The 23,813-nt window shown below is 45.3% G+C and overlaps 1 protein-coding gene across 2 annotated transcripts in view; it reads right to left on the bottom strand.

Moving 5' to 3' along the window:
- mybpc2a (myosin binding protein Ca) overlaps nucleotides 1-23,813 on the bottom strand; it is a 78,268-nt gene that overhangs the window by 4,398 nt on the left and 50,057 nt on the right. For both annotated transcript variants that reach the window (XM_048521439.2, XM_048521438.2), the window contains exons 22-30: nucleotides 23,363-23,551; nucleotides 22,905-23,039; nucleotides 20,441-20,608; nucleotides 18,980-19,068; nucleotides 16,385-16,580; nucleotides 9,322-9,461; nucleotides 7,032-7,191; nucleotides 4,525-4,661; nucleotides 2,042-2,228 (exon numbers count right to left, since the gene is read on the bottom strand). In XM_048521439.2, coding sequence (XP_048377396.1) covers nucleotides 2,042-2,228; nucleotides 4,525-4,661; nucleotides 7,032-7,191; nucleotides 9,322-9,461; nucleotides 16,385-16,580; nucleotides 18,980-19,068; nucleotides 20,441-20,608; nucleotides 22,905-23,039; nucleotides 23,363-23,551 — 1,401 coding nt within the window. The remainder of the gene's footprint in view (nucleotides 1-2,041; nucleotides 2,229-4,524; nucleotides 4,662-7,031; nucleotides 7,192-9,321; nucleotides 9,462-16,384; nucleotides 16,581-18,979; nucleotides 19,069-20,440; nucleotides 20,609-22,904; nucleotides 23,040-23,362; nucleotides 23,552-23,813) is intronic.

Raw genomic sequence — 23,813 nt, 5'->3', positions numbered from 1 at the left:
TCACAATTGATTCTGTGCCCACAACACACTCAGGCAGTATATTCCGGGCAAAACGGGATTTTCCTAGTGTCACTTCTGCTTCTTTTATTACTCACCTTGTGTTAGTGACCTCTGGTACTCACGCTTTCCATCAACGAGAATAGTTTCCCCCATTACTCTGTCCTGCCTCAATTCTCCTGCCAAACCTTTCCTCTGAGATAAACCACTCTGAGCTTCTCCAATCTGTCTAACTGTGGTCCCTCTTGCCTGATCCATTTCTTATTAAAAAAAAATTTTATGTCCTTCCTAATGCCTTCCCATCCCTGGTAAAATGTGATGTAACAGAAAAATGTCTCAATGTTCCTTCTAAACTTCAACTTAAATGCCCCCAGACAGGTCAGAATCAACTTGGATCCTTTTGGTTAAAGGTAGTGCTATCAAACGAGAGTGTGCACAGTCTGTCCGTCCTATCCATGGAATGTGAGTGACGCTGGCTGGATCAGCATTTACTGCCCTGATCCTATCCCTAACTGCCCTGGAGAAGTTGGTGTTGAGCTGCTTTCATACATTTGGAAAAGCACAGCAGGTTGGACAGCATCTGAGGAGCAGGGAAGTCATTGTTTCTATCCACTATGCTGTTACTGAGGGAGTTTTAAGATTTTGACCCAGCAACACCGAAGGAACGGCGATATATTTCCAAGTCAGAATGGCATGAGCCTTCGGGGACAACCTGTAGGTGGTGGTGTTCCCATGTATCTGCTGCCCTCGTCCCTCTAGACATTCATGGCCGAGAGCTTGGAAGATGCAGACGAAGCGAACCTTGGTAAATTTCTGCGATGCATTGTGTTGATGGCATGCTCTGTTTCCATTATGTAGCAGTGTTTGAGGGAGTGAGTGTTGTAGGGCTGCTTTGTCCTGTGGAATCAACTTCTTGAGGGTCATTGGAGTAGCACTGATCCAGGCAAGTGGGGTGCCTTACATAAACACAATCAAAAATGATGAACACTAAACGAAAGGGGACATTATTTGAAGAGATCACCAACAGACTGGAATTCAATAGTTCTATCAGTAAATAGTGACCAGGAAGCACAAAATAAATCCAGTTCATCCATCCCTTCCTTGGTCTGGCCTGTTATTTGACTTCAGAACAATAACAATGGGATTGACCCCTAAGAGCCTTCAGAATTGCTCTAGGCCAGCTAGTCAGAACACTGGCTTAACACCATCATGTCATTCAAGTCAAGAAATGCCACCCAGGCCACATACAATCCACAACGAAAGAAAGCCTGGGATTGCACAAATTTTTGTAAGGCTTTTATATAGGTTCATCATTACCTCACTGCTTCTTTCATAGTCTGAAACTCTTGTATTAAAATCTTGAACCTTACTAACTTCACTTCTATAACCTCATCATCCTGAAGTGCTGCTCTCCATTTTCTGCAAACTAGTTCTTCAGCCAAATCCCACCGCTTTTCCACAGAAATGAGTTTGCTATTGACACTCTCTCTGGATCGATTCTTCCACTCACCTCACATTTTGTCTTGTGATCATTAATCTCCCTTGGCCTCCAGCCATTCCCTGACCTCCTCATCTGGCTTCACTTGATCTTTTTGCCACCATCAATTTATCTACATCTTCTTGCCTGATGGCAGTTAACAGAGGGAAGGGATTGGACACAAGAGCAGGGTTGATTTTCAGAAGGCCCCGTCTTGCCTGTTATTCAAATTAGGGCAACTGCGGTAACACCCCTGCCCATGAGCCAGGAGGCCTGGGTTCAAGCCCCACCTACTCCAAGTGCATGTCATAACATTTTTAAGCAGGTTGGTTGGAAAATATGTTGAGGAATTAGTATGGGAATATCAGTAAGTCATCCATGAATCTTCCTGTCCTTTCTACACTACAGGTTTCCCTTCAGTTCTGTAGAAGAGTCATATCGGACTCAGAATGTTAACTTTGTTTTCTCCAGCATCTTCTGGTTCTACTTTCATTCAGCCCATCTCCTGAGCCATCAGCAGGGCTGGTGAAGAACACATGAAGCAAGACAACAAATAAGGGGTCATACCTCTCACTTCAAGTTTACATTCCACCTCGTCTTCACCCAGGTCATTTATTGCCTTGCAGGAATACATTCCTCCATCAAAGGAGCTTGGCTTACGGATCTGCAGTGTCAAAACGCCTTGGTTGTGATACATCAGGAATTTGGGATCATCTACAATCGCCATCTTGTTCTTCATCCAGATAATCTTTGGCTGCATTTGAGAAAAGAAACTAGGATCACTTCCATGAAGAGACAGAAGCAAAGAAAGTCACTATAGACCAGTAGCAACACAGGCTCAAACAATACACAGGATTGGCATTTCTAGATTTGACAGAGGTGTTCAAAAACATAAGACCCGTAAGATTTACCTTACAGAACTTTATAAAATTATGAGGGGCATCAGTAGGATGAAGAGTCAAGGTCTTTTCCCCCAGAGTAGGGGAGTCCAAAACCAGAGGGCATAGATTTAAGGTAAGAGGGGAAAGATTTAAAAGGGACCTGAGGGGCAACTTTTTTGCACAGACAGTGGTGGATGTATGGAACAAGCTGACAGGAGAGGTGGTGGAGGCTGGTACAATTACAACATTTAAAAGGCATCTGGATGGGTATACAAATTGGAACGGTTCAGAGAGATATGGGCCAAATGCTGGAAAATAGGACTAGATTAATTTCGGATATCTGTTCAGCATGAACGAGTTGGACTGAAGATTCGGTTTCCATACAGCGCTGTACAGCTCTATGACTCGACAACAAAACAGTCATAGGCTATTCAGCCTCTCTCATTTTGTCACTGAACGGGATTGCATCTGATCTGACAATCCCCAACTTCACTGCCCTGCCTTATATCCACAACCCGTTATTCCCTTACTGATTAAAAATCTCTATTTCAACCTGGAATATACTTAATGACCCATACTCTTCAGCACTCTGGAATGTACTGCCTAAGAGTGCGGTGGTGCCAAGTTAAACCAAGGCATTCAAAGAGGATCGGACCTTTATCTGAAAAACATGAATGTGTGGAGAGACAGGGAGGCAGCAGGGCAGTAGCATGAGGTGAACTGCTCCTTCAGGGAGCTAGCACAGGGATGATGGGCTGAAAGACCTCCTTGTGTACTGTATCCAATCTATGACCCAACCACCCTTCCCAACCTCCTTTGACATGGAATTCATTAGAAGATCCCATAAACAAGAATGAGACAAACAGCTGGATGATGAGGCTGAAATTGGACAGGGGAGGGGCTGCAAATGAAGATTCACCTTTACTTTCCATTGTATCATACACCCTATATTGGACTGAATATCAGCATGATGACAGAAACCTAACGGCTATGGACCAACAACTGAGCACATGAATTCAAAGCAGAAGAGCCTGCACTCGGGTGTTAGCCTAGTGTTTGTGATTTAGTCCCTAGAATGAGGCTTAAACCATCAAGCTCCAGGCAGAGAGCATACACAACTGAGCAACAGTTGCTACAGAAAAGATTATGAGTCCAACATAAAGTGTGGCACTGGAGTTATGCCCAGGCCGGAAAGATTTATCCTAGCAGTTTTCCCTCCCTCAAGGACATTTATGAACAAGGCTGCATTTCAAAACACAATCTGACAGCCCTGCATTGCTGTGACTGTTCTTATGTGGGTTCACATCAAGGATTTGTTCTTATCTTTCATGGGATGTGTGACTGGCAAATTTGTTTCCAATTCTTAACTGAGCGGTTTGCTGGACCAATGCAGAGAGCAGTTGAGAGTCAACAACATTGCTGTGGGTCTGGAGTCACTTACAGACCAGATCAGGTAAGGATGGCAGTTTCCTTCCCTAAAGGGCATTAGTGAACTAGATGGAATTTTACAACAATCCATAATAGTTTCATGGTCATCATTACTGAGAGCAGCTTTCAATTCCACCTTTAATTAACTGAATTTAGATTCCACCCACAGTGGTGGTGTTTTTGAAGCCATTTGCACAGAGCATTTAAAAAAAAGTATTGCTGATGTTGAAAATCTGAAACTAAATTTAAAGTGCTAGGGAAACTCAGCACAGGTCCAACGGCATCTGTGGAGAGTGAAACAGAGTTAACATATCAGAACTGGGACATTCTGTGTAAGAGTCGCACCAGACTGGAAACATTAATTCTGTTTTCCTCTCCACAGATGCTGCCACTGAGCTTCTCCAACACTTTTTATGTTTTCCTAAAACATTAGCCTGGTGATCTCATGGAGCATAATTAGCAGAATGTTACCATCTCTCTTTAACAATCAAACGTGAAATAACTTGGTCTGACACTAGAGATAAGCAGGAGCGATTCCTTTCAATTGAACTCCATGCATAAGGTGTGAAGGGGAAGGGGATTTGTTCCATTAGAGCTTTTGCATTCTGAACAGATGAAAAGGACATTGGTCCATTAGGCTCTGAAATGAAGAGTGACCAGGAAAGAGTGTGCACTCCTTTGGATTATTACAGCTAAATTGGCAATATATTTCGAACCACTTGTCTTCAGCAGTAAACTTACCTTAGGAGAGCCTCGGACAGAGCAGCTCAACTTTGCTGTGTAACCTGCTACAATAGAACGATCCAACAGAGGCTGCGTGAATTTTGGTGCGTGGTTAAAGTCATGTTCCTTGAACGGTGGGGCAATGTAGGTCTTGCCTGTGAGGGAGATAGTGAAGAATTAAGATGCAATTCAACTGAGCCAATTCTGTTTGGTGTTTTTCATCACCTGCTCTGTCCCATCACGGTTAAGGTGGCAATGGTGGGGAAATGAGCGAGAACTGGGTGGCCTCAGATACCCTATTGTCCCATCTCCAGAATCATGTGTTATGTACCCGTCATCCCGCTGCTTTACATTATGGCGTACTGGTACACCCAAATACACAAGGATATGCAGCACACACTTTATAGTGGAACTAGGCAGAGCAAGGTCTCTCGTGGTGTAGTGGTAGCATCCATGCCTCTGGATTAGAAGATCTAGGTTCAAAACCTACCTCCATCAAACATGTGTAATAATATGCCCAAATGGGTTAGCTCAAAGTGTGTGGAACCCAGCTTTGTTTGTGGCTTAGTCCATCCTATGACCTTCCCAGCTTTATAGATGATACTGCATTTAAAATGTAAGTATCAGGAGCGTTTCTTCATGTTGCATTTGGGGTCTATTGAGTGGGAGCCTTTAGCGGGCCCCAAAGAGGCTGGTGTAAATCATTCCCCTTTGAAAATATTTTTGATTCACTAAAATGTTGTTCTAGAAGGTTCTGTTATTCACCTGTTGCTTCGGTTACACTGGCCCACTGATGATGTTGAACCTGTTAAAGTTGGCTACTTTAGAGCTATCACCATTTGGACACATTGTTTACAATAATACAAGAACTTTATCCTTATGTCTAATGCGTATTGCACTTAATCTGGGAACGTGCTCAGGGGCTGCGTAATGAAAAGAACAATCACATCGTCAGCACTTCACAGATGCCAAGTGCTTTCAAATATTATTTCGTGGTGAAGAACGGCAATTAATAGTGGGCAATAGATGTTCCTGCCATGAGATATGGGCAATGTTGCAAGGCCAGATCTTATTGCTTATCCTTTAGTGCCCCTGAACTGAGTGGATTGCTCTGCCATTTCAGAGGATAGTTAAGAGTGACCAACATTCCTGGCTCAGGAGGGAGGCAGAGATTATCAGGGGTAGACTACAATCAGAGTAGCCACGGTCTTCTCAAATGGTGGAGCAGGCTCAAAGGGCTGAATGGCCTGCAGCTTTCGAGTTGAATGTTTGCATTGATGTGGATCTAGAGTCACATGTAGGCCGGACCAGGTAAGGAAGAAAGATTTCCTAAAGGACATCAGTGAAGCAGAAGGGTTTAAATGAAAATTGATGATAATCTTACCGTCACTTTCACTGAAATTAGTTTCAAGTCGAGAACTATTCACAGAATCCCTACAGTCTGGAAGGCCATTCGGCCCTCAATCGACCCTCCAAAGAGTATCCCACCCAGATCCACCACTATCATCCTTTCCCCGTACCCGACATTCGCTATGGCCAAGCCATCTAGCCTGCACATCTCTGGACACAATGGACAATTTAGCATGGCCAATCCACCTAACCTGCTAATCTATGGACAGTGGGAGGTTAACTGAAACTAAAATTTCACCAGCTCTTGTGGGGGGATTTGAACCCACTTGGGAGACGATTAGTGTCAGGACTGCATGTACTCTTCTCTGCTCTTCTGGTCGTATCCCCACCTCAGCACCAAATGTTTCTGGGTTCAAATCCCAGTCTGGGGTTTAAGTACAAACATTCAAGCTGACATTGCAACACTGAGGGTGCCCTACACTAACAGAGATGCTATTTTTTCCAGTGTCACTAAGCAGACGTCCCATCCACCAGTTTTGAAAGATGTTAAAGATCACATGGTACTATTTCAGAACACAGCAAGGAAGTTATTGCTGATGCCCTGGTCCAATACTATCCCTCAACCCAACATCATAATACAAACATGCGACCTCATCATTATCACATTGCGGTGTGTGGGAGCTTACTGCGGGTAAATTGGTTGCTATGTTTCCTCTGTATCAGCAGGAATTACCCCACAAAAAGTACTTCATTGCTTGTCAAGCACTTTGAGATATCTAATGGGTGTCTAAAGTGCAACATAAACGTACATCATTCTTTCCCTGTTCAGAAAAAGGTGCCAAAGAACCACTTTACAAACAGATGAGGCTTGTATTTAATATCTGCCACATCTGACAATGAAACAGTCCTTTAGTACAGTACTGAAGAAGCAGCCTAGAAATTTGCTTAAGTCCTAGAGTGGGGCTTGAACCCACAAGATCCTCTCAAAAGCAAAGCCTTGAACTAAGCTGAAATAATAGACAACAGCAGCTTGTGCGTGAGGACAGCCAATGCTGACACTGTGGGAGGAAAAGCATAGCAGACATAGGGAAATATCTTTTACCAGGCAATGTATTAATTCACCGAGAGATAGGGGGAACACCCATGATGAGGGAGGGGTTAATCCTGTCACTTACTCTCTTTCTGGATGTAGGCCGTGTTCTTCGACGTTCTCGGGCTATCACTTAGGCCACAGATGTTCTCACTGAATACACGGAAGTAGTACTCATTGCCCATGACCAGGTCAGAGATGGTGTAGTGGGGTTTGTGGTTATGTTCATACACAGTGAACCATTCCTGAAACCAAATGGGGAACACTCATCACTATTTTCTCATTCAAAGTCAAAATCCATGTAGGAAATATCTCCTGACTAAATATCAGAAAGACTGAGGCTGTTGTCTTCTGCTTCCTACTGCCAACTGTGCCAAGTTGAGCCAGATGCTTGCATGGTGTCATTTACACCTCAGACCTGAGCTACTGACCGTATCACCACACAGACTACTCACTCCCACCTCCTCAACATTGTCTGACTGTGTCCCTGCCTCATCATTCCCTTTGTCAGCACTCGGACACAGTCTTAGCTGACGTCCTACATTCTACGCTCTGAAAACGTGCCCTCGTCTCAAACCTCTGCTGCTGTTTTTTTTCCCCACTTGTACCTGGTCATCTTCACCCACCAGCCCTGTGCTTATTAGACCCCTGTTCTCAATTTTACAATTCACCTCCTGCTTTACGAATCCCTCCATGTGTGCTCCACTTCTCCAGCCACACCACCTTCAGGGTGACCTACACTCATCCTATTCTGGGCTTTTGGGCATTCCTGATTTTAACTGCTCCACCACAGGCAACCATGTGTTCAGCTGCCTGCCTCCTAGTGTGTGAAATTCTCACCTTAACCCGATCTATCTCTCTATCTCCTCTAAGATACCCCTTGCAAACCCACCTCTGACCAACAGATAGCAAGAACTGCAGATGCTGAAGTCAAAGATAACACACAGTGTGGAGCTGGAGGAACACAGCAGGCCGGGCAGCATCAGAGGAGCCAGGAAGTTGACGTTTCGGGTTGGGACCCATCTTCAGATCCTTTGAAGGTTTTTCTGAAGACGGCTCCCAATCTGAAAAGTCAACTCTCCTGCTCCTCTGGGGCTGCCCGGCCTGCTGTGTTCATGCAGCCCCACTCTGTTTTGTCTCTGCCTCGGACCAAGATTTTGGCAATTCATCCAACATTGCCCTATCGGGTTCAGAGTCAAAAGCTGCTTTCTAATACTTGGCGTTAAGTGGATCCCAAGCCAAACATGGAGGTTTAAAACTAGATGCAGATCTTCTTCCAGATAATTGTCCAGTTCTGGTTGCCCTGCTATTGGAAGGATATTACAAAGCTGGAGAGGGTTCAGAAGAGATTTACCAGAATGTTGCTGTTTATGAAAGGTTTGAGTTAGAAAGAAAGGTTGGATAGGCTGGGACTTTTTCCCCTGCAGTGTAGGAGGCTGAGAAGGGACCTTCTAGAAGTTTATAAAATAATGAGGGGTACCGATAGATTTAATGGTAGCTGCCTTTTCCTGGGGGAATTTCAAGAATAGGGAGCACATTTTCAAGGTGAGAGGAGAGAGATTTAAAAAAGCCATGCGGGGCTCATGTGTGGAATGAACTTCCTGAGGAAGTGGTAGATGTGGGTAAAATTACCACAGGAAGGTAAGTACATGATCAAGAAATGTTTGGAGGGATACCGGGCAGGAGCAGAGAGGTGGGACTAGTTTGGTTCGAGATGATGTTCGGCCAGGACTGGTCGGACCGAAGGATCTGTTTCTGTGCTGTATGACTCTATGTATCTGCTGCCCTTGTCCTGGTGGAGGTTGCAAGTTAGGCACGCGCTGTCAATGGAGCCTTGGTGAGTTAATGCAGTACATCTTGGAGATGGTACACACTACCATCACTGTATGTTGGTGGTAGGGAGAGTGAATGCTGAAGATGATGGGTGAGGAGCCTATCAAGTACGATCTGCTTCGTCCTGGACAAATTGGGGCATTTCGATAACTGTTGGAGCTGCACTTGTCCAGGCAATTGGGGGGTATTCCATCACTTATGTGATTTATACCTTGTGCATTGTCGATGGTGGACAAGCTTTGGGGAAAGCTTTCAGAAGTATTCCTTAGCGTCTGACCTGTTCTTGTAGCCACTGTATTTATATGGTGAGTCCAGTTTAGTTTCTGGTTGACGATAACTCCCAGGGTGTTGACAGTGGAGAATTCAGCAATGGTAGTGCCACTGAATGTCAAGGGGGCAAGGGTTAGAGTCTTTCTTGGTGGAGATGGTCATTGCCTGACAACTCGTGTAACAAAAATGTTATATAGCAGGGGTGCTACCCTCAAGACCTCAGCAGTGTGTTGTTATATTGAGATACCCACCTGCCCCATCCACCCACTCACCATGGTTTTCTTGTCAGCTTTCTGAATGGTGTAGCCGGTGATTTCCGTGTTGCCGCTATCCTTCGGTGGGGTCCACTCTACACTGGCATTGAATCCCCAGACGTCTACAATCTTCAGACTCTCTGGGGGTCCAGGCTTATCTGGAACAGATTCGGATCGAAGAACAAACATTACAGAAGAAGCAGCAGTTGACATTCAAGAGAATGAAAGGAAAGACCTATTTGATTCTCAGCAGTGGTCAGTTTATACAAAAGCTTGGGGAACTCCAGCACCATCATTTCTGATTCAGAAGGTTGTGGGTTCAAGCACCACTCCCCCGATCCCATAAAAGCATAAGCTGATAGGATGGTGTCATGCTGAGGGAGTGCCACACTGTCTGAGGTGCCAGCTCATTGTCATGATGTTAAACAAGCCCTCTCTTGTTTTGTAGGCACTCACTAAAGACCCCATGGCGCATTATAAAGAGCTGCGTTAGAGTCAGAGATATACAGCACAGAAACAGACCCTTCGGTCCAACTTGTCCATGCTGACTAGATATCCTAAATGAATCTAGTCCCATTTGCCAGCATTTGGCCTGTATCCGTCTAAACTCTTCCTGTTCGTGTACCCATCGAGATGCCTTTTAATTCCCCAAATGACCTGGTCAACATTCATCCCCAAAGCAACATTACCAAAAGCAGGTTATCTCATCATAAATCTCATTGCAAATGCTGGCACTGTGCATTTATACTATAAATAGTATAAATATATAAAATATATAAAGACAATAATCCCAAAATGTTCTTGACTGCCAAGTTTGTTTTCTCTTCATTCACAGGATGAGGGTGTCGCTGGCTCGATGGTGTTTATTGCCCATTCCTAATTGCCCAGGTGAGAACAGAGTCAACCACATTGTTGTGGATCTGGAGTCATGAGTCAGTCAGACCAGGCAAGATGGCAGTTTCCTCCTTTAAAGGACACGGGTGAACCAGACGAGCTTTTCCTGATAATTGACAATGGGCTCTTGATCATCATTATTCTTAATACCAGATATAATTTTATTGAATTCAAATCCCACCATCTGCCGCGGCAGGATTTGAACCCAGGTCCCCAGAATGTTATCTGGGTCTCTGGATTAACAATCCAGTGATAGTACCACTAGGCCTCCCTATGTCTCGAAAGAACTAGATAAATGCAGGTTTGTCCTGATACCAGGCAGTAGCAGAATAGCTTTCCATTTGCATCTACTGCATTTCCCCTCCCTTTCCAACTTCCAGTCTCTCGTTACTTTGCTGCTCTCTCGTGTTTAACATTCATTTCATTCAGGTACCCTCCCTCCATCACAGACCAGCTTCTTATCCAAACCAAGTGACCCAACCCCCTACCCATCCAGAACACACTTGCAGCTGGTATAAGTAGTGAATAACATCTGGAATTGAAAGATAGCCACAAAACCATCCAGTGCTGTTAAAAACCTACCAGGTTCAGTTATGCCCTTTTGGGAAGGAAATCTGCCATCGTTATGTGGCCTGGCCGATATACGACTCCAGACCCACCGCAAAGTGGTTAATCTGTAACTTGCCTCTAATATGACCTAACATGCCACTCAGTTTGAGAGCAATTAGGGATGGTCAACAAATAGGGGGCCCTCTCACTGTCACCTACATCTCGTTGATAGAATAAAATAAAGCACAGAGAATAAGGAGGGTGTGGAGTGTTGAGGTGAATAGCTTTGATACATTGAAGGAGAAACTACAGAAGGATGTCACTGTGAATCTGCCTACAGCACGTAGGCTAGAGGCAGTAGACCACCAGCTTCTCTTGTGTAACTAGGAAAGGGAAATACTGACCCAGCCAGCGATGCACACTTCCCACAGGTCAATTTAAAAAAAGAATCAAGAGCAGGAGGCCACTCGGTCCATGGAGCCAGTTCCACTATTTAATACAATCATACCTGACATTGTTACACTGATTCCTGCTTAACCCTATAAACTTTCACCCAGCCCTTATTTACCAAGGATCTATCTACCCCGGCCTCAAAAATATTCAAAGACTCTGCTTTAAAACCGTTTGAGGAACAGAGTTCCAAGACACTAAAAAACCAGATCCTCTCACCTTTGCTTTAAAGTGGTAACTAACCCCCACCCCCTCCTCCCGCAATCACCACCGCTTTATAGTCATTGACTCCTTAATTTTAGGGTCTCCCTCAACAGGAAACATCTTGTTCACTGACCATTCAGGGTTTTAAATATTTCAAACATGTCACCTGTGACCCTCCTAAACTCTGATAGATCACAAGCCTTTCCAGGACAATCTTTCCTCATAAGAAAACCTGCCTATTCTAGGCAAAGAGATAGCAGGAACTGCAGATGCTAGAGAATCTGAGATAACAAGGTGTAGAGCTGGATGAACACAGCAGGACAAGCAGCATCATAGGAGCAGGAAGGCTGACGTTTTGGGCCTAGACCCTTCATCAGAAATGGGGGAGGGGAAGGGGGCACTGAAATAAGTAGGGAGAGAGGGGGAGGCAGATCGAAGATGGATAGAGAAGATAGGTGGAGAGGAGACAGACAAGTCAAAGAGGTGGAGATGGAGCCAGCAAAAGTGAGTGTAGATGGGGAGGGTCCACAGGATCCACACACAACTTCCCACTTCTGTCTTTGACTGGCCCTATTCCTACCCTAGTCATCCTCTTATTCCTCACATACCTATAGAAAGCTTTAGGGTTCTCCTTTATGCTACCTGCTAACGTCTGCTCATGTCCCCTCCTTACTCTTCTTAACTCACTCTTTAAATCCTTCCTAGCTAATCTGTAACTCTCCATCACCTCATCTGAACCGTCATGTCTCAACGTCACATAAGCCTCCCTTTTTCGCTTAACAAGAGATACAACTGCTTTACTAAACCACTTAGTTTCCTTATGCCATTAGTTTCCTTAATTTTTTGCTGCACTGCATTCCAATATTTTGTGACACGAACATTTTGGAATTCATGCACCCAGATCCCTCCACACCTCAGCACTGTGCAATCTCTCATCATCTGGACTAGAGGTTTCTTCAAAAATATTCCTACCAAAATGGACAATTTCACGTTTTCCCACATTACACTTCACCAATCACTTAACCTGTTTATAATCCCTTTCTCTGACCCTTCTCTGCATCATCAGCAAAATTAGCAGCCACAACTTCCCATCACTTCATCCAAGTCATTTTTTTTTGGAAATTGTAGCAAAAGTTTGCAGTGTCAGCCCTGACCCCTGTGACACACAACTTACAGGAGAAGGGAATGACAGAATATGTCAATAGGGTGAGATGGACCATAAACACCATGGGATGTGTGTGGGCTGAATGACTGAGTTGCATTCTCTATAACGTCATGGAGACTATTCGGACACAGAGTTCAAAGTGGGATTGCCAAACTCCCCACAGGATCAAACAGATCTAATCTCTTCAGACACGAAGTCAAATCATTTGGGAGAAGTAAGACATGCGTTTGGAAGGCAAGTCCTTCAAGAGTGGAGCGACAAGTCTGCCAGTGAGGTTGTTAAACTTGAGACGGACAGTCTGGAGCCTATTGCCAGCAATGAACATTTGAGTGCTGTCCTCTGTTATCTGTCAGTACTGGGGAAGGCTACAGCCAAGGACATGTCAACCGAGTAGAATCAAATCTTCCACAACTCAAGCTACTCTGCAAATAGATCACCTGCTGGCTTTTTTAAGCATTTGACCTTTGGGGTTTGGATGCCCTGTCGGTCACAGTTGGGAGGTGTGTGTGTGTGTGTGTGTGTGCGTGTGTGCGTGGGGCAGTGCAACTAGAGGCTGGGGCATCTGTTTTTGCGAGCTCTTTTGAGCTTTGGAATTGCCCCAAAATTCCCTTTTCTTCCTTCATGTAATTCCTTGGAATTTTACAGGATTGGGCTTGGCACACAGGGATGGTGTGGAATTACTGATGCATGCCTCTTGTAACATGAGCTTGACAGAAAGACTATCACAAGACTGGCATCAACTGCACTATACCAGGGGAAAAGATGGGTAATGCTACTGAGATGGGCATGTTGAGCGGATAGGTGGATCAAAGGGTATAGGCCCCAGCAAAAGAATCATAACTGCAGCGTTTTAAATGAATAATCATTGCAGAGCGGAGAAATACTCAGGTAGAATGATGTTGCACACTCCAGATTACCTTCACCCAACTAGGGCTATGCCTCAAGATGTTCCAGGAGTCTCTCCACCTCTATCCCTCCTCCTCCTTTAAGGGCCACTCCTCAAAACCTACCTCCGTGACCAGAGAGTCGATTGATTGACCTAAAGTCTCCTCGATTCTGGCTCGGTGCTGATCTATGCCCCATTTGATGTCAAGGTACTAAAACAGTGCCATTCCTTGTTGCTCAGCAAGGATTATGTTGGGGCTGTGGATATGTCAGAAAATGTTGCGCTGTGAGGTGCGAAGTTTAGGGAATGTTCATGAGTGTAGGGAAGCGTTACACTGAGAAGTGCAGGATATATCAGAGAGTGCTGTGAGAGGGTGGGTTATCTGGGCATAAGCAGCAAAGGTGATGTCAAAAAACACGAATAGCTCCAATTCTATTTAATCCCTCAAATCACGCCCAGTTATCTTTGCTCATCCTACAGCTGGAAGCTCAATTAATTCTCTGTCAGGCAAGTAAACTAATCCCCTCTGGCTCCAAACTCCTGACTTCATTCCTTCAGCTGAAGAATTATTAAGTGTCATTTATACTCGGGTCAACTTTGTGTCAGGCTTTCTTCTTGTGACTCTGATTATACTTCAACAGGTTTCATTCATTGCAGAAAGTTCCAGAATCTTGGCTGGGGTGGTACTGAGCCTCCAGCCTACAGTGGGGACACGTGTATCGCAGGCTCTGCCAGCATTTATCAGCCATCCCTAGTTGCTCCTTGAAAAGGTGGTGGTGAGCTGCCTTCTTGAATTGCCGCGGTCCGCACACTGTGGGTTGACCAACAGTGTCCTAAGGGCAGGAGTTACAGGATCGTAGTTTAAGGATAAGGGGTAAACATTTTAGAACTGAGGAGATGGGAAGAAATGTCTTCTCCCACAGAGAGGGGAGCCTGTGGAATTCTCTGCTAAAGCCAAAAAATTCAATGTTTTCAAGGGGGAGTTAAATATAGTTTTGAGGCTGAAGGGATCAGATGGGAAGAAAGGGGGAATAGGAAATTAAGTTGGATGATGAGCCACAAACATATTGAATGGCAGAGCAGGCTCAAAGGGCTGGATGGCCCACTCCCGCTCCTATTTTCTATGTTTTTTTGTTTCTTAACCCAGCAACATTGAAGGAAGAGTGATATATTTCCAATGCAGGATTAAGAGTGGTTTTGGGGGGAACTTGCAGATGGTGGTGCTCCCATGTATCTGCTGGCCTTGTCCTTCAGGATGACAGCAGCCTTGGGTTAGGAAGGTATTGTCTATAATCCTTGGTGAATTTCTATGTGCCTACATATTTCCAGGTTCCCAGCATTACAGATGTCATTATAAAGTTCATTTTGCTGCAGCGAAAGGTTGCATGAGCCTGGTTTTTGCCCCTTGCTTCTCTACCAACTAAATCCTCAGGTTTTACTGGAACTGTGGAGGGTAAGTTTCTGGAGCAAGCAGCAGCTGCATGTCATTCAGGAACAGAAGGAAAAATTTCATTGCAATCTCTCCACTATCTCAACTAGTCTCTCTCTGGTCCCTCCTCTTGATTTTTCTGTTTGCTCTTGTATCTGCAACACTGCAGTTTTGCAACTCTCATCTTCAGTTTCAAATTGCCCTGTGGCCTCACCCTCATCCAGTCCCTACAACCCTCTACTCTCCTCCAATTCTGGTGGCTAACACATTCCTGACATTCATTGCTCCACTGTTGCTGGCTCTGTGCCTTCAGCCACTTGCGCTCCGAGCTCTGAAATCCCCTTGCTCGGCTTCCCCACCTCTCTCTTTTTAAAACAATCTTTAAAGCCAACCTCTTTGACTAATGTTTTTGGTGACCTGGCCTGATATTCCCTCCTTATGGTTGCTGTCCAATCTTGAATGACCTGTGAAGTAACTTTTACTTGGGTAAAGGCGCTAAATAAATGCAAGGTGTCAAACAAGTCTCAAATTAATAAATTTTGCTGAATGCTTCAAGGGAGTGAACAAGACCTTAGCAATGAACAAATTAGGAGCAGGAGTAGGCCATTCTACCCCTCTACCGTTCAATAAGATCACAGATAATCTGATTTTGACCTCAATCCCATTCCCCCTACTCCCACATGCATCATTTCTTGACTATCAATGAGTAGAAGTTGGTCGCTTGGTGACATGGGATGCAAACGCAAATTACAACTGATCAAAGATTAGCAATTCATTGAGTGTTCTACGACCGTCCATCCCCTGAACAGTTAGTGAAATTTTTGCGCTTAGCCAACGTCCAATTCAGATATTGAAGAAAAACCCAGATCAGCATGGATTGGTTTAGGCTGCAGCTATGTTATCTTCGCTAAAGTAAAACAGATGTGACAACGTCTGAGAGGTTTTGTTGCAAATTAATTGCTGCAAAATTGTTTGCTGCCGTGCATTGTTCAAATAGACTGCTGTAGATTATTGTAATGTATTCTTTAAATAGACTCTGTAGACTGTCTGCTGTAGTGCATTGTTTAAGTAGACTCTCTGGTGTGGTGCCTTGCTTAAACAGACTCCATAAACATTTGGTATAGTGCACAGTCTGCTCTCTGAAGCCTTAAAGTGGGAATTAGGTTCTGAATCCTGGCTGCCACAGAGATTGCACAGAGTACAGACGGCTAGCATCTTTATAGGAAACAATTGACTCACGTTCTCCTGGATTGTTTGTGATCATCTGAGTGAGTCAAAAAAGAATTTTCTATAATATTGTTCCCCTTTTCTTCCCAGAAAATGTCCTGACAGCAAGGTGGGGGGGGGGGGGGGGGGGGGGGAGTGAGGTGAAAGGTAAAGAGAGGGAAGAAGCATCTAGACATGATGGTCCCATCACTATGGTCTCAGGTTTGATGGTCTTTTCCTGTTTGTCGTTCTTATGTTCCCAGACGTCAATTTTGTAAAGCTAGTCCATAGTACTTACCAACAACCTGAATTTTGATTATCGCCTTGTCAATCAAGTTCTCAATCTGAACACTGAGCTCGTACTTCCCAGAGTGACTGCGCTCAGCACTTCGGATAAATAGAATAGTGTCCACTTCACTGTTGCGGGTACTGACATTCTTGGTGTCCAATGGCTGCCCATCTTTCAACCATGTGACCAAAGGTCGTGGCTTCCCCTGATGCAGATCAAAGTTCAACGGGTCAGTTTGATACAAACAGCGAAGCATACCCATGAATCAAATCAAGGCTGTGCTTTTAATTCGGAAATTAATTCAGCTCATTCAGTTCTCTCTTCCCCACTCCTAAAGACTGCCACAATGCTCGGTACAAATAGGTAAGTGACTGGGTTTTGATTTTATGCGTAGAATTGACTCCCCTGGACACAAGAAATCAAGGAGGGACAAAATTGTAGAGGACAGAATGCAATGTAAGTCAACTAAAAATCATTCTAGACATTAGTTGATTTTAGTATGAGAATGGACAAAGTCGACAATAGACAGTAGGTGCTGGAGTAGGCCATTCAGCCCTTCGAGCCAGCACCATCATTGATTATGATCATGGCTGATCATCCACAATCAGTATCCTGTTCCTGCCTTATCCCCATAACCCTTGATTCCTTGATGAGGCATCTCTACCTTAAAATTCAGAAGAATAAGAAATGATCCGATTGAAATGAACAACATTCTCAAGTGGCTGGCTTCAAGATGATGTTTCCCCAGCTGGACAGTCCAGCACCAGGGATTACAGTTTCAGGAATCATTTGTAAATATCTTCACTCCAGAGGGTTGGGAATCTTTGGAATTCGGTTCCCCAGGGGACTGTTGAGTTTATTCAAGGCAGAGGCTGGTAGGTTTTTGGACACAGAAGGAATCGATGAATATTGGAACAGTCTGGAAGAAAGTGAAACTAAAGTAGAAACTCCCCCACAATTATAGTAAACGGCAGAGGCAGCCAAATGTACTGTTGGTGCTCCCATTCCATATGATTTTACAGGGGTCAGATATATTTCATGCTTATTTAGGCCCTAATGCCGGCTCCCAAGGGCAAGCCTCATAGAAAGTCATGAGAAGGAAAGACAACTTGGAAAAATTTCTCTGGAGATTACTGCAAACAAAAATTGCTGGGAATCACCGATGAAGAGCCATCGAGACTCAAAGCATTAGCTTGTTCTCTCTCCACAGATGCTGCCCAACCCGCTGTGATTTCCAGCAATTTTTGATTTCAGTACAGATTCCAGCATCTGCAGTAACTTGCTCCTCTCTGGAGATTAGTTACGCTGGGTAGAGTTCATAATGGAGCGTGATGGAGTCTAGAGTGGGATACATTCTAAATGATCAGTAGCAAGGACTTGACTTGCTTTCACATCTTCTGTTTGCATTGCTAATGTGTCTTCAGATTGAGGAGTGGGGGAAAGAAAGTGGCAACACGATGACTCACAGCTCCAGGGACCTGGGTTTGATTCCAGCCTCAGGCGACTGTCTATGTGGAGTTTGCACATTCTCCTGGTGTCTGCCTGGGTTTCCTCCGGGTGCTCCGGTTTCCTCCCACAGCTCAAAGATGTGCAGGTTAGGTGGGTCGGCCATGCTAAATTACCCACAGTGTTCATGGATGTGTAGGTTAGGTATGTTCAGCCATGGGAAATGCAGGGTTACAGGGATAGGGTAGGGGGATGGTCTTCAGATCATTGGTGTGGACTTGTTGGGCCGAATGGCTTGGGGGGATTCTACTAAAACAGGCAGCACGGTGGCTAGCACTGCAGCCTCACAGCACCAGGGACCTGGGTTATATTCTAGTCTCAGGCAACTGTCTGTGTGGAGTTTGCACATCGTCGCTGTGTCTGCATAGGTTTCCACTGGGTGCTCAGGTTTCCTCCCACATTCCAAAGATATGCAGGTTAGATGGATTGGCTTTGCTAAATTGCCCATTGTGCCCAGGGATGTGTAGGTTAGGTGAATCAGCCATGGGAAATACAGGGTTACAAGGTTAGGGAAGGGGAAGAATCTGGGAGGAATGCTGTTTGGAGAGTTGGTGTGGTCATCTTGGGCCGAATGACCTGTTTGCTCCTTGTTGTTACAAGTGGTGAATATCCTACTTGCCAAGGGTTCAATTCCCAGATGGGATGGCCATGCTGTTTCTCACACAGGCACAAAGGATCAAATGATCTCATTCAGGCTGTAATTCAATGATTTATTTTCATTTTTGGAATGTGGGCATCATTCATATTTGCTACCTGAAACTAATCAGTCTTGAACCACATTGCCAGAGATTTGCAGTAACATGTAGGCCAGACCAGAGGAGGACAGCAGATTTCCTGCCCTGAAGGGCATTAGCGAACCAGATGGGTCCTTTTGCAACAATCAATTATTACTTTACAGTCCATACTCCAGATTATGAAATTGAATTCAAATTCCAACAGCTGAGAGACTTGAACCCACACTGTCAGCATCACCTGGAGTCTCTGGATTAGCAGTCTGGTGGCTTTACCATTATGCCACCATCCAAAGAGCAGGTCAACGAAAACTTTGTAGCTATATATCCCAAGCCACACTCACATACATGAAAAAAATATCCTCACCTGGAAAGGGATCAAAAGATTGATTTGTTGGCCAACTTTGCGGATGATTGTGTGTCTCATTTGGCGAGGTAGCCAGATTTTTGGGTGTTCTACAAGGAAAAGACAGGAACTGAAGTTAACAGTGCACCTAGCAAGCGTGTAGTGCCCTGGCCTTGAGAATCAAACTGATGATTATGATGGAGCTCTCCAGAATCAAACTTGATCAGAGGCTATCCAGAGTACCTGCAGCACAGTACTGCTTATATTACTTTACGGTATTGTCTCCTAAGCAACTAATCCCTTTTCTGCTCGTTTAACTCTACTTAGAAACTGGCCTTTCAGCCCAAGTGATCCACACTTATGTTTACACACCCATCTTTGTATCAGCATAACCTTGCATTCCTCCCTCTCTCATGTGCTTATTGAATTTTCAAGTTTCCCTTAAAAGAATCTATCACATTCCCAGCTCACTGTGTAGCAGGAAGTTCCATGTTCCAGCCTGTCCCAAACTAAAGAGGATTTTGCACACAGGAGGCTATGTTTGCCAAGAGAATCAGAGCATTCCAGGTGCGGATTGATATATCTTTATTGGGTGACAAAGTGGTGTGGAGCAAACAGAATTAAACAAACACAGAACATGCTGGAGAAACCCAACAGATCTGGCAGCATCTACGGCAAGAGGAACAGAGTTAATGTTCTGAGGCTGGAATGACTGGCGGCACAATTGCTCAGTGGTTAGCACTGCTACCTCATGATGCCAGGGAACTGGGTTCGATTCCACCCCCCCAGGCAACTCTCTGACTGGAGTTTGCATATTCTCCCCGTGCCCTTTTCTCGCCTTCCTCCCACACTGCAAGGATGTGCAGGTTAGGGAGGACGGGCCATGCTAAATTGCCCATAGTGTCCAGGGATGTGCAAGCTAGGTGGATCATCCTTGGGAAATGCAGGGTAGAGAGGTGGGTTTGGGTAGAATGGTCTTCGGAGGGACATTACAGACTCAATGGGTTGAATGGCCTGCTTTCACACTGTCGGGATTCTCTGACTCTTCATTCTCTGAAGAAGATTCATTGTAGACTCAAAACATTAACTCTATTTCTGTCTTTGCAGATGCTGCCAGACCTGCTGAGTTTCTTCAACAATTTCTGCATTCGATTTCCAGCATTTTGGGGTTTTTAATTTGAGGAATTACAATACAGATTGGCCATGATGAAATGGATACTGGAACCAAGGGGATGTATGAATGGTGTCCCCACGGAACTAGTGATCCTAACAAGGGGTCTTCCTACTCAGGCATGTCTCGAAGATTTATGGAAAGTTACTAAAGAATTATGAGGATTTCACCCAAAGGAAACATATCACATGAATAGATATAGGCTCATGATCCTGGGTTCCTCTGCTGTACTCCCAGACCCCTCAAAGCTAAAACCTCTGTCACTGACCTAAGTATTTTTATTTTTGCATTGCTCGTGTGGATTTACTTACGGACTATCTCACGGATAGTGACTGGCTGGGAGAGAATTGCGGGCTCGCTCTTTCCAGCTATATTCACTGCCCGCACGCGGAAATTAATCTTCTCTCCTGTTGGGAGGTTTTTCACGGTGAATCCGAGACGCTCCACCAGTTCAGTATTGGCTGCGATCCATTCGTCAGCTGCAGAGGCAGAAAGACTTTGCAGTTAAGAGGACAGTGAGCTACCAGAATCAAAACCTGAGATGGATGGATTCAGGCAAAGTGAGGGCAGGTGGTGTTCAGGAGCCGAGGCAGGCAGCTGGAGTTCAAAGATGAACCTGCCATGGTCTATTTGAATAGCAAAGAACAAAGAATAATATATGCACAGGAACAGGCCCTTCGGCCCTCCAAGCCTGCGCTGCCACATTTTGCCCTTCCATACTAAAACTGTCTTCACTTATAGGATCTGTATAGCTTATATGCCCTTCCTATTCATGTACTTGTCCAGGTGCTACTACAGCACTGCTACTGTATCTGCTTCCACCCCTTGTCTGGCAGCGTGTACCAGTCACTCACCACCCTTTGCGTGAAAAACTTGCCTCACACAGCTCTTTCAAAGTCCCCCCTCCACACACCTCGAACCTCGTCACTGACGCCTCCACCCTGGGAAAAAGCCTCATACTTTCCACTCTATCCACGCCATTCACTATCTTATAAATGTTTATCAGGTCACCCCGCAAGCCGCTGTGTCTCAGTGAAAACAAACCCTGTCTATCCATACCTTCACAACTAAAATCTACCACACCAGGCCACATCCTGGTAAACCTATACTGTACCCTCTCCAAAGCACCCACATCCTTCTGGTCGTGTGATGACCGGAACTGTACACTATTTTCCAAGTACGGCCTAACTGAAGATCTATAAAGCTGCAGCACAAAGTGCCAATCCTTTGACTTACTACACCTTCCAATGAAGGCAAGCATGCGAAAGGCCTTATTTACTACCTTATCCACCCGTGCTAGCAGCACAGGCTCTGTCCCAGTCCTTTCCCGAACTTAACCAGATTGTCGTCGGAATTACATTGTGGAAAGCAGGTTTTTTTTTCACAGAGGCAAAAGGAATTGAAAAGGTTACAGGGTTAGCATAGGGGACGGGTCTGGGCAGGATGCTCTTTGGAGGGTCGGTGTGGACTTGATGGGCCAAATGGCCTGCTTCCACACTTTAGGGTTTCTGTGATTCTGTGAAAGGGATTTGGGAAAGTTGATAAATTGGTTTCACAGTAAGAAATAAAAGCAGAGTAGATTATTCACCTGCTCAACTAATCAGTAAGATTATGCCAACTGTGGACCGAATCCCAATTTCCTAACTTGCCACCCATAATCCTCAACTTCTTTGTCATTCCAAAACCTGTCCAAATGGGTCTTGAATATATTCAATGGCAAAGTCTCCATATGTTCAATAGCTGTCAGCATTAGCTCGAATTAAATAATCAAGTATCACTCTAAGATACGGAACAAGAGTTCATGTTTTGAGTCAATGCCCGTTTTTGGATTGGGATGGGACCTGAACTCCACATTGTTCAGGAGCAGTCACCCGGCCGTGACCTTCCATGAATTGGCCAGTAGGAGTCACTGCGGCACAGACGAAGCCGCAAACTGACATAGAAAGAAGGGAAGATGATGCCTCCACCTTGAGGTAACTTCTCGACAACTTTTAAAACATTTTTGAACAAAAAAAATGGGACACAGCCTCTGGTCTTCCAGTGGGGAGAAGGTCTCTTGGGAGTGAGTTTGGGGGGAGCGATCATAATTGCAGTCAGCCTCAGAAAATTGGCCTTTGTCCCCGAATAAAGGTTTCCCAAAAGTTAGGCCACGACCCTCAAGACAAAAGATTTCTGGGTAGCCAGCTCTGAGCCTGCAATGTTGTTAAGAGCTCAATGCCCCCCTTTAAATAGGTGCCATTTATTTATACTGCGAGAAGGTAGTTTCTTCTTTAAAAGAAATCAACCTTGTCCTACACACTACTACACCACTCAGCAGCTGAAGCCCACCACTCTCATGCCCCCATAACCTTCCCTCTGGAGTCAGTGCAATTATTTTAACTCTTCTAGACCCCATTGTGACCCTAATTTTGAGGTTTGTACATTGGCATGAAATGCAGGAGAACGGGTTGGGGGGGGGGGGGGCAGTGGGGGTGGTGAGGACACCTGGGAGGGGGTTGTGCAGATTCACAGCAGCCGTTGCAGACTCAGAGATAACAACCCCAACTCCCCACAATCCTGGCTTGCCATTCCCCCGCTTTTGGGAAGATGCCGACCCCCTCTGTGGGGATCCAGGGCACGGTGGGACGAACCACTGCCTTAAGTGGGTACAGGAGATTTTGCAGATGGGTAGACTTTCCTGCCCCGAGCCCACCTTCAGTCAGAAATGGGTCCTGGGGCGGGAAGGTACAGGTGTGCCTGTTGTTCTCACAGTGCCAGCTATTGTTCGGTACTCACAGCCTTCCTTGGAGTATTCAATCAGGTATCCGTCCACACCTCCTGCGCCAATCCTCTCGGGCATCCTCCACTTCAAGGTGATGGTGGTGTCGGTGACGTCCTCAACGCACAGGTGTGATGGCTCACCGGGCACGGCTAGAGACACAAAACATACGCTTAGTGGCAGGTTTGGTGTGGCACCTTTGGCCGTCCTGGGATCCCCTAGCTAGCCATGACTCACCATGCACGCACTTACAACCCCCAGCCTCCCGACATTAAGTCTATCAGTAAGATGGGACGCGGCATAAGTGTCCTAAAAACCACTGTGGGAAGGTAAATCCCTCTTCACAATTAAAAATGGGCTTTTCTCCACTCCGGGCAGCCCCTCCCACCCAAACCGGCCCCCAACTGTTGGTGGTAGAATTCCACTCCTCCATTTGCTCATTGCCATACACTTGCCAATGCGGGCCTTGGCTTACCAAGGGGCATGAACGTCCTGGAGGAGCTGCTAGGCTGTGAGATGCCGATGCCATTCACAGCAAAGACTCGCATTTCGTAAAGGCACCCCTCAATCATCTGACTGGCAGTGAAGGTCGTGGCTTGGACAGGTTCAAAGTTCAACTTCATCCACCTCATGCTCGTTTTCTTCTTCCTTTCCAGCAGGTAACCTGAAGGAAGGGGTCAAAGGATGAGCCAAGTTCCACCAAGACTGTGGGACCCACAATGCATTGAGGTCCAGGAACTGTGCCACTTACTGCGCACACCAGAGATAGTGTACAACTTAACAAGAGGAGTCAGGGTTCAGGTCAAACAATCATCTTTTGCATACTTACTCAAGGAAACATGGAAATATTAAAAAACAGGAACAGGAGTAGACCATTCGGCCCTTTGAACCTACTCTGTCATTCAAAAAATGATTATCATGCTCAG

Source organism: Stegostoma tigrinum, chromosome 38, assembly GCF_030684315.1.
Source record: "Stegostoma tigrinum isolate sSteTig4 chromosome 38, sSteTig4.hap1, whole genome shotgun sequence".
Taxonomy (NCBI): Eukaryota; Metazoa; Chordata; class Chondrichthyes; order Orectolobiformes; family Stegostomatidae; genus Stegostoma; species Stegostoma tigrinum.
This window is presented reverse-complemented; position numbering and strand designations above follow the sequence as displayed.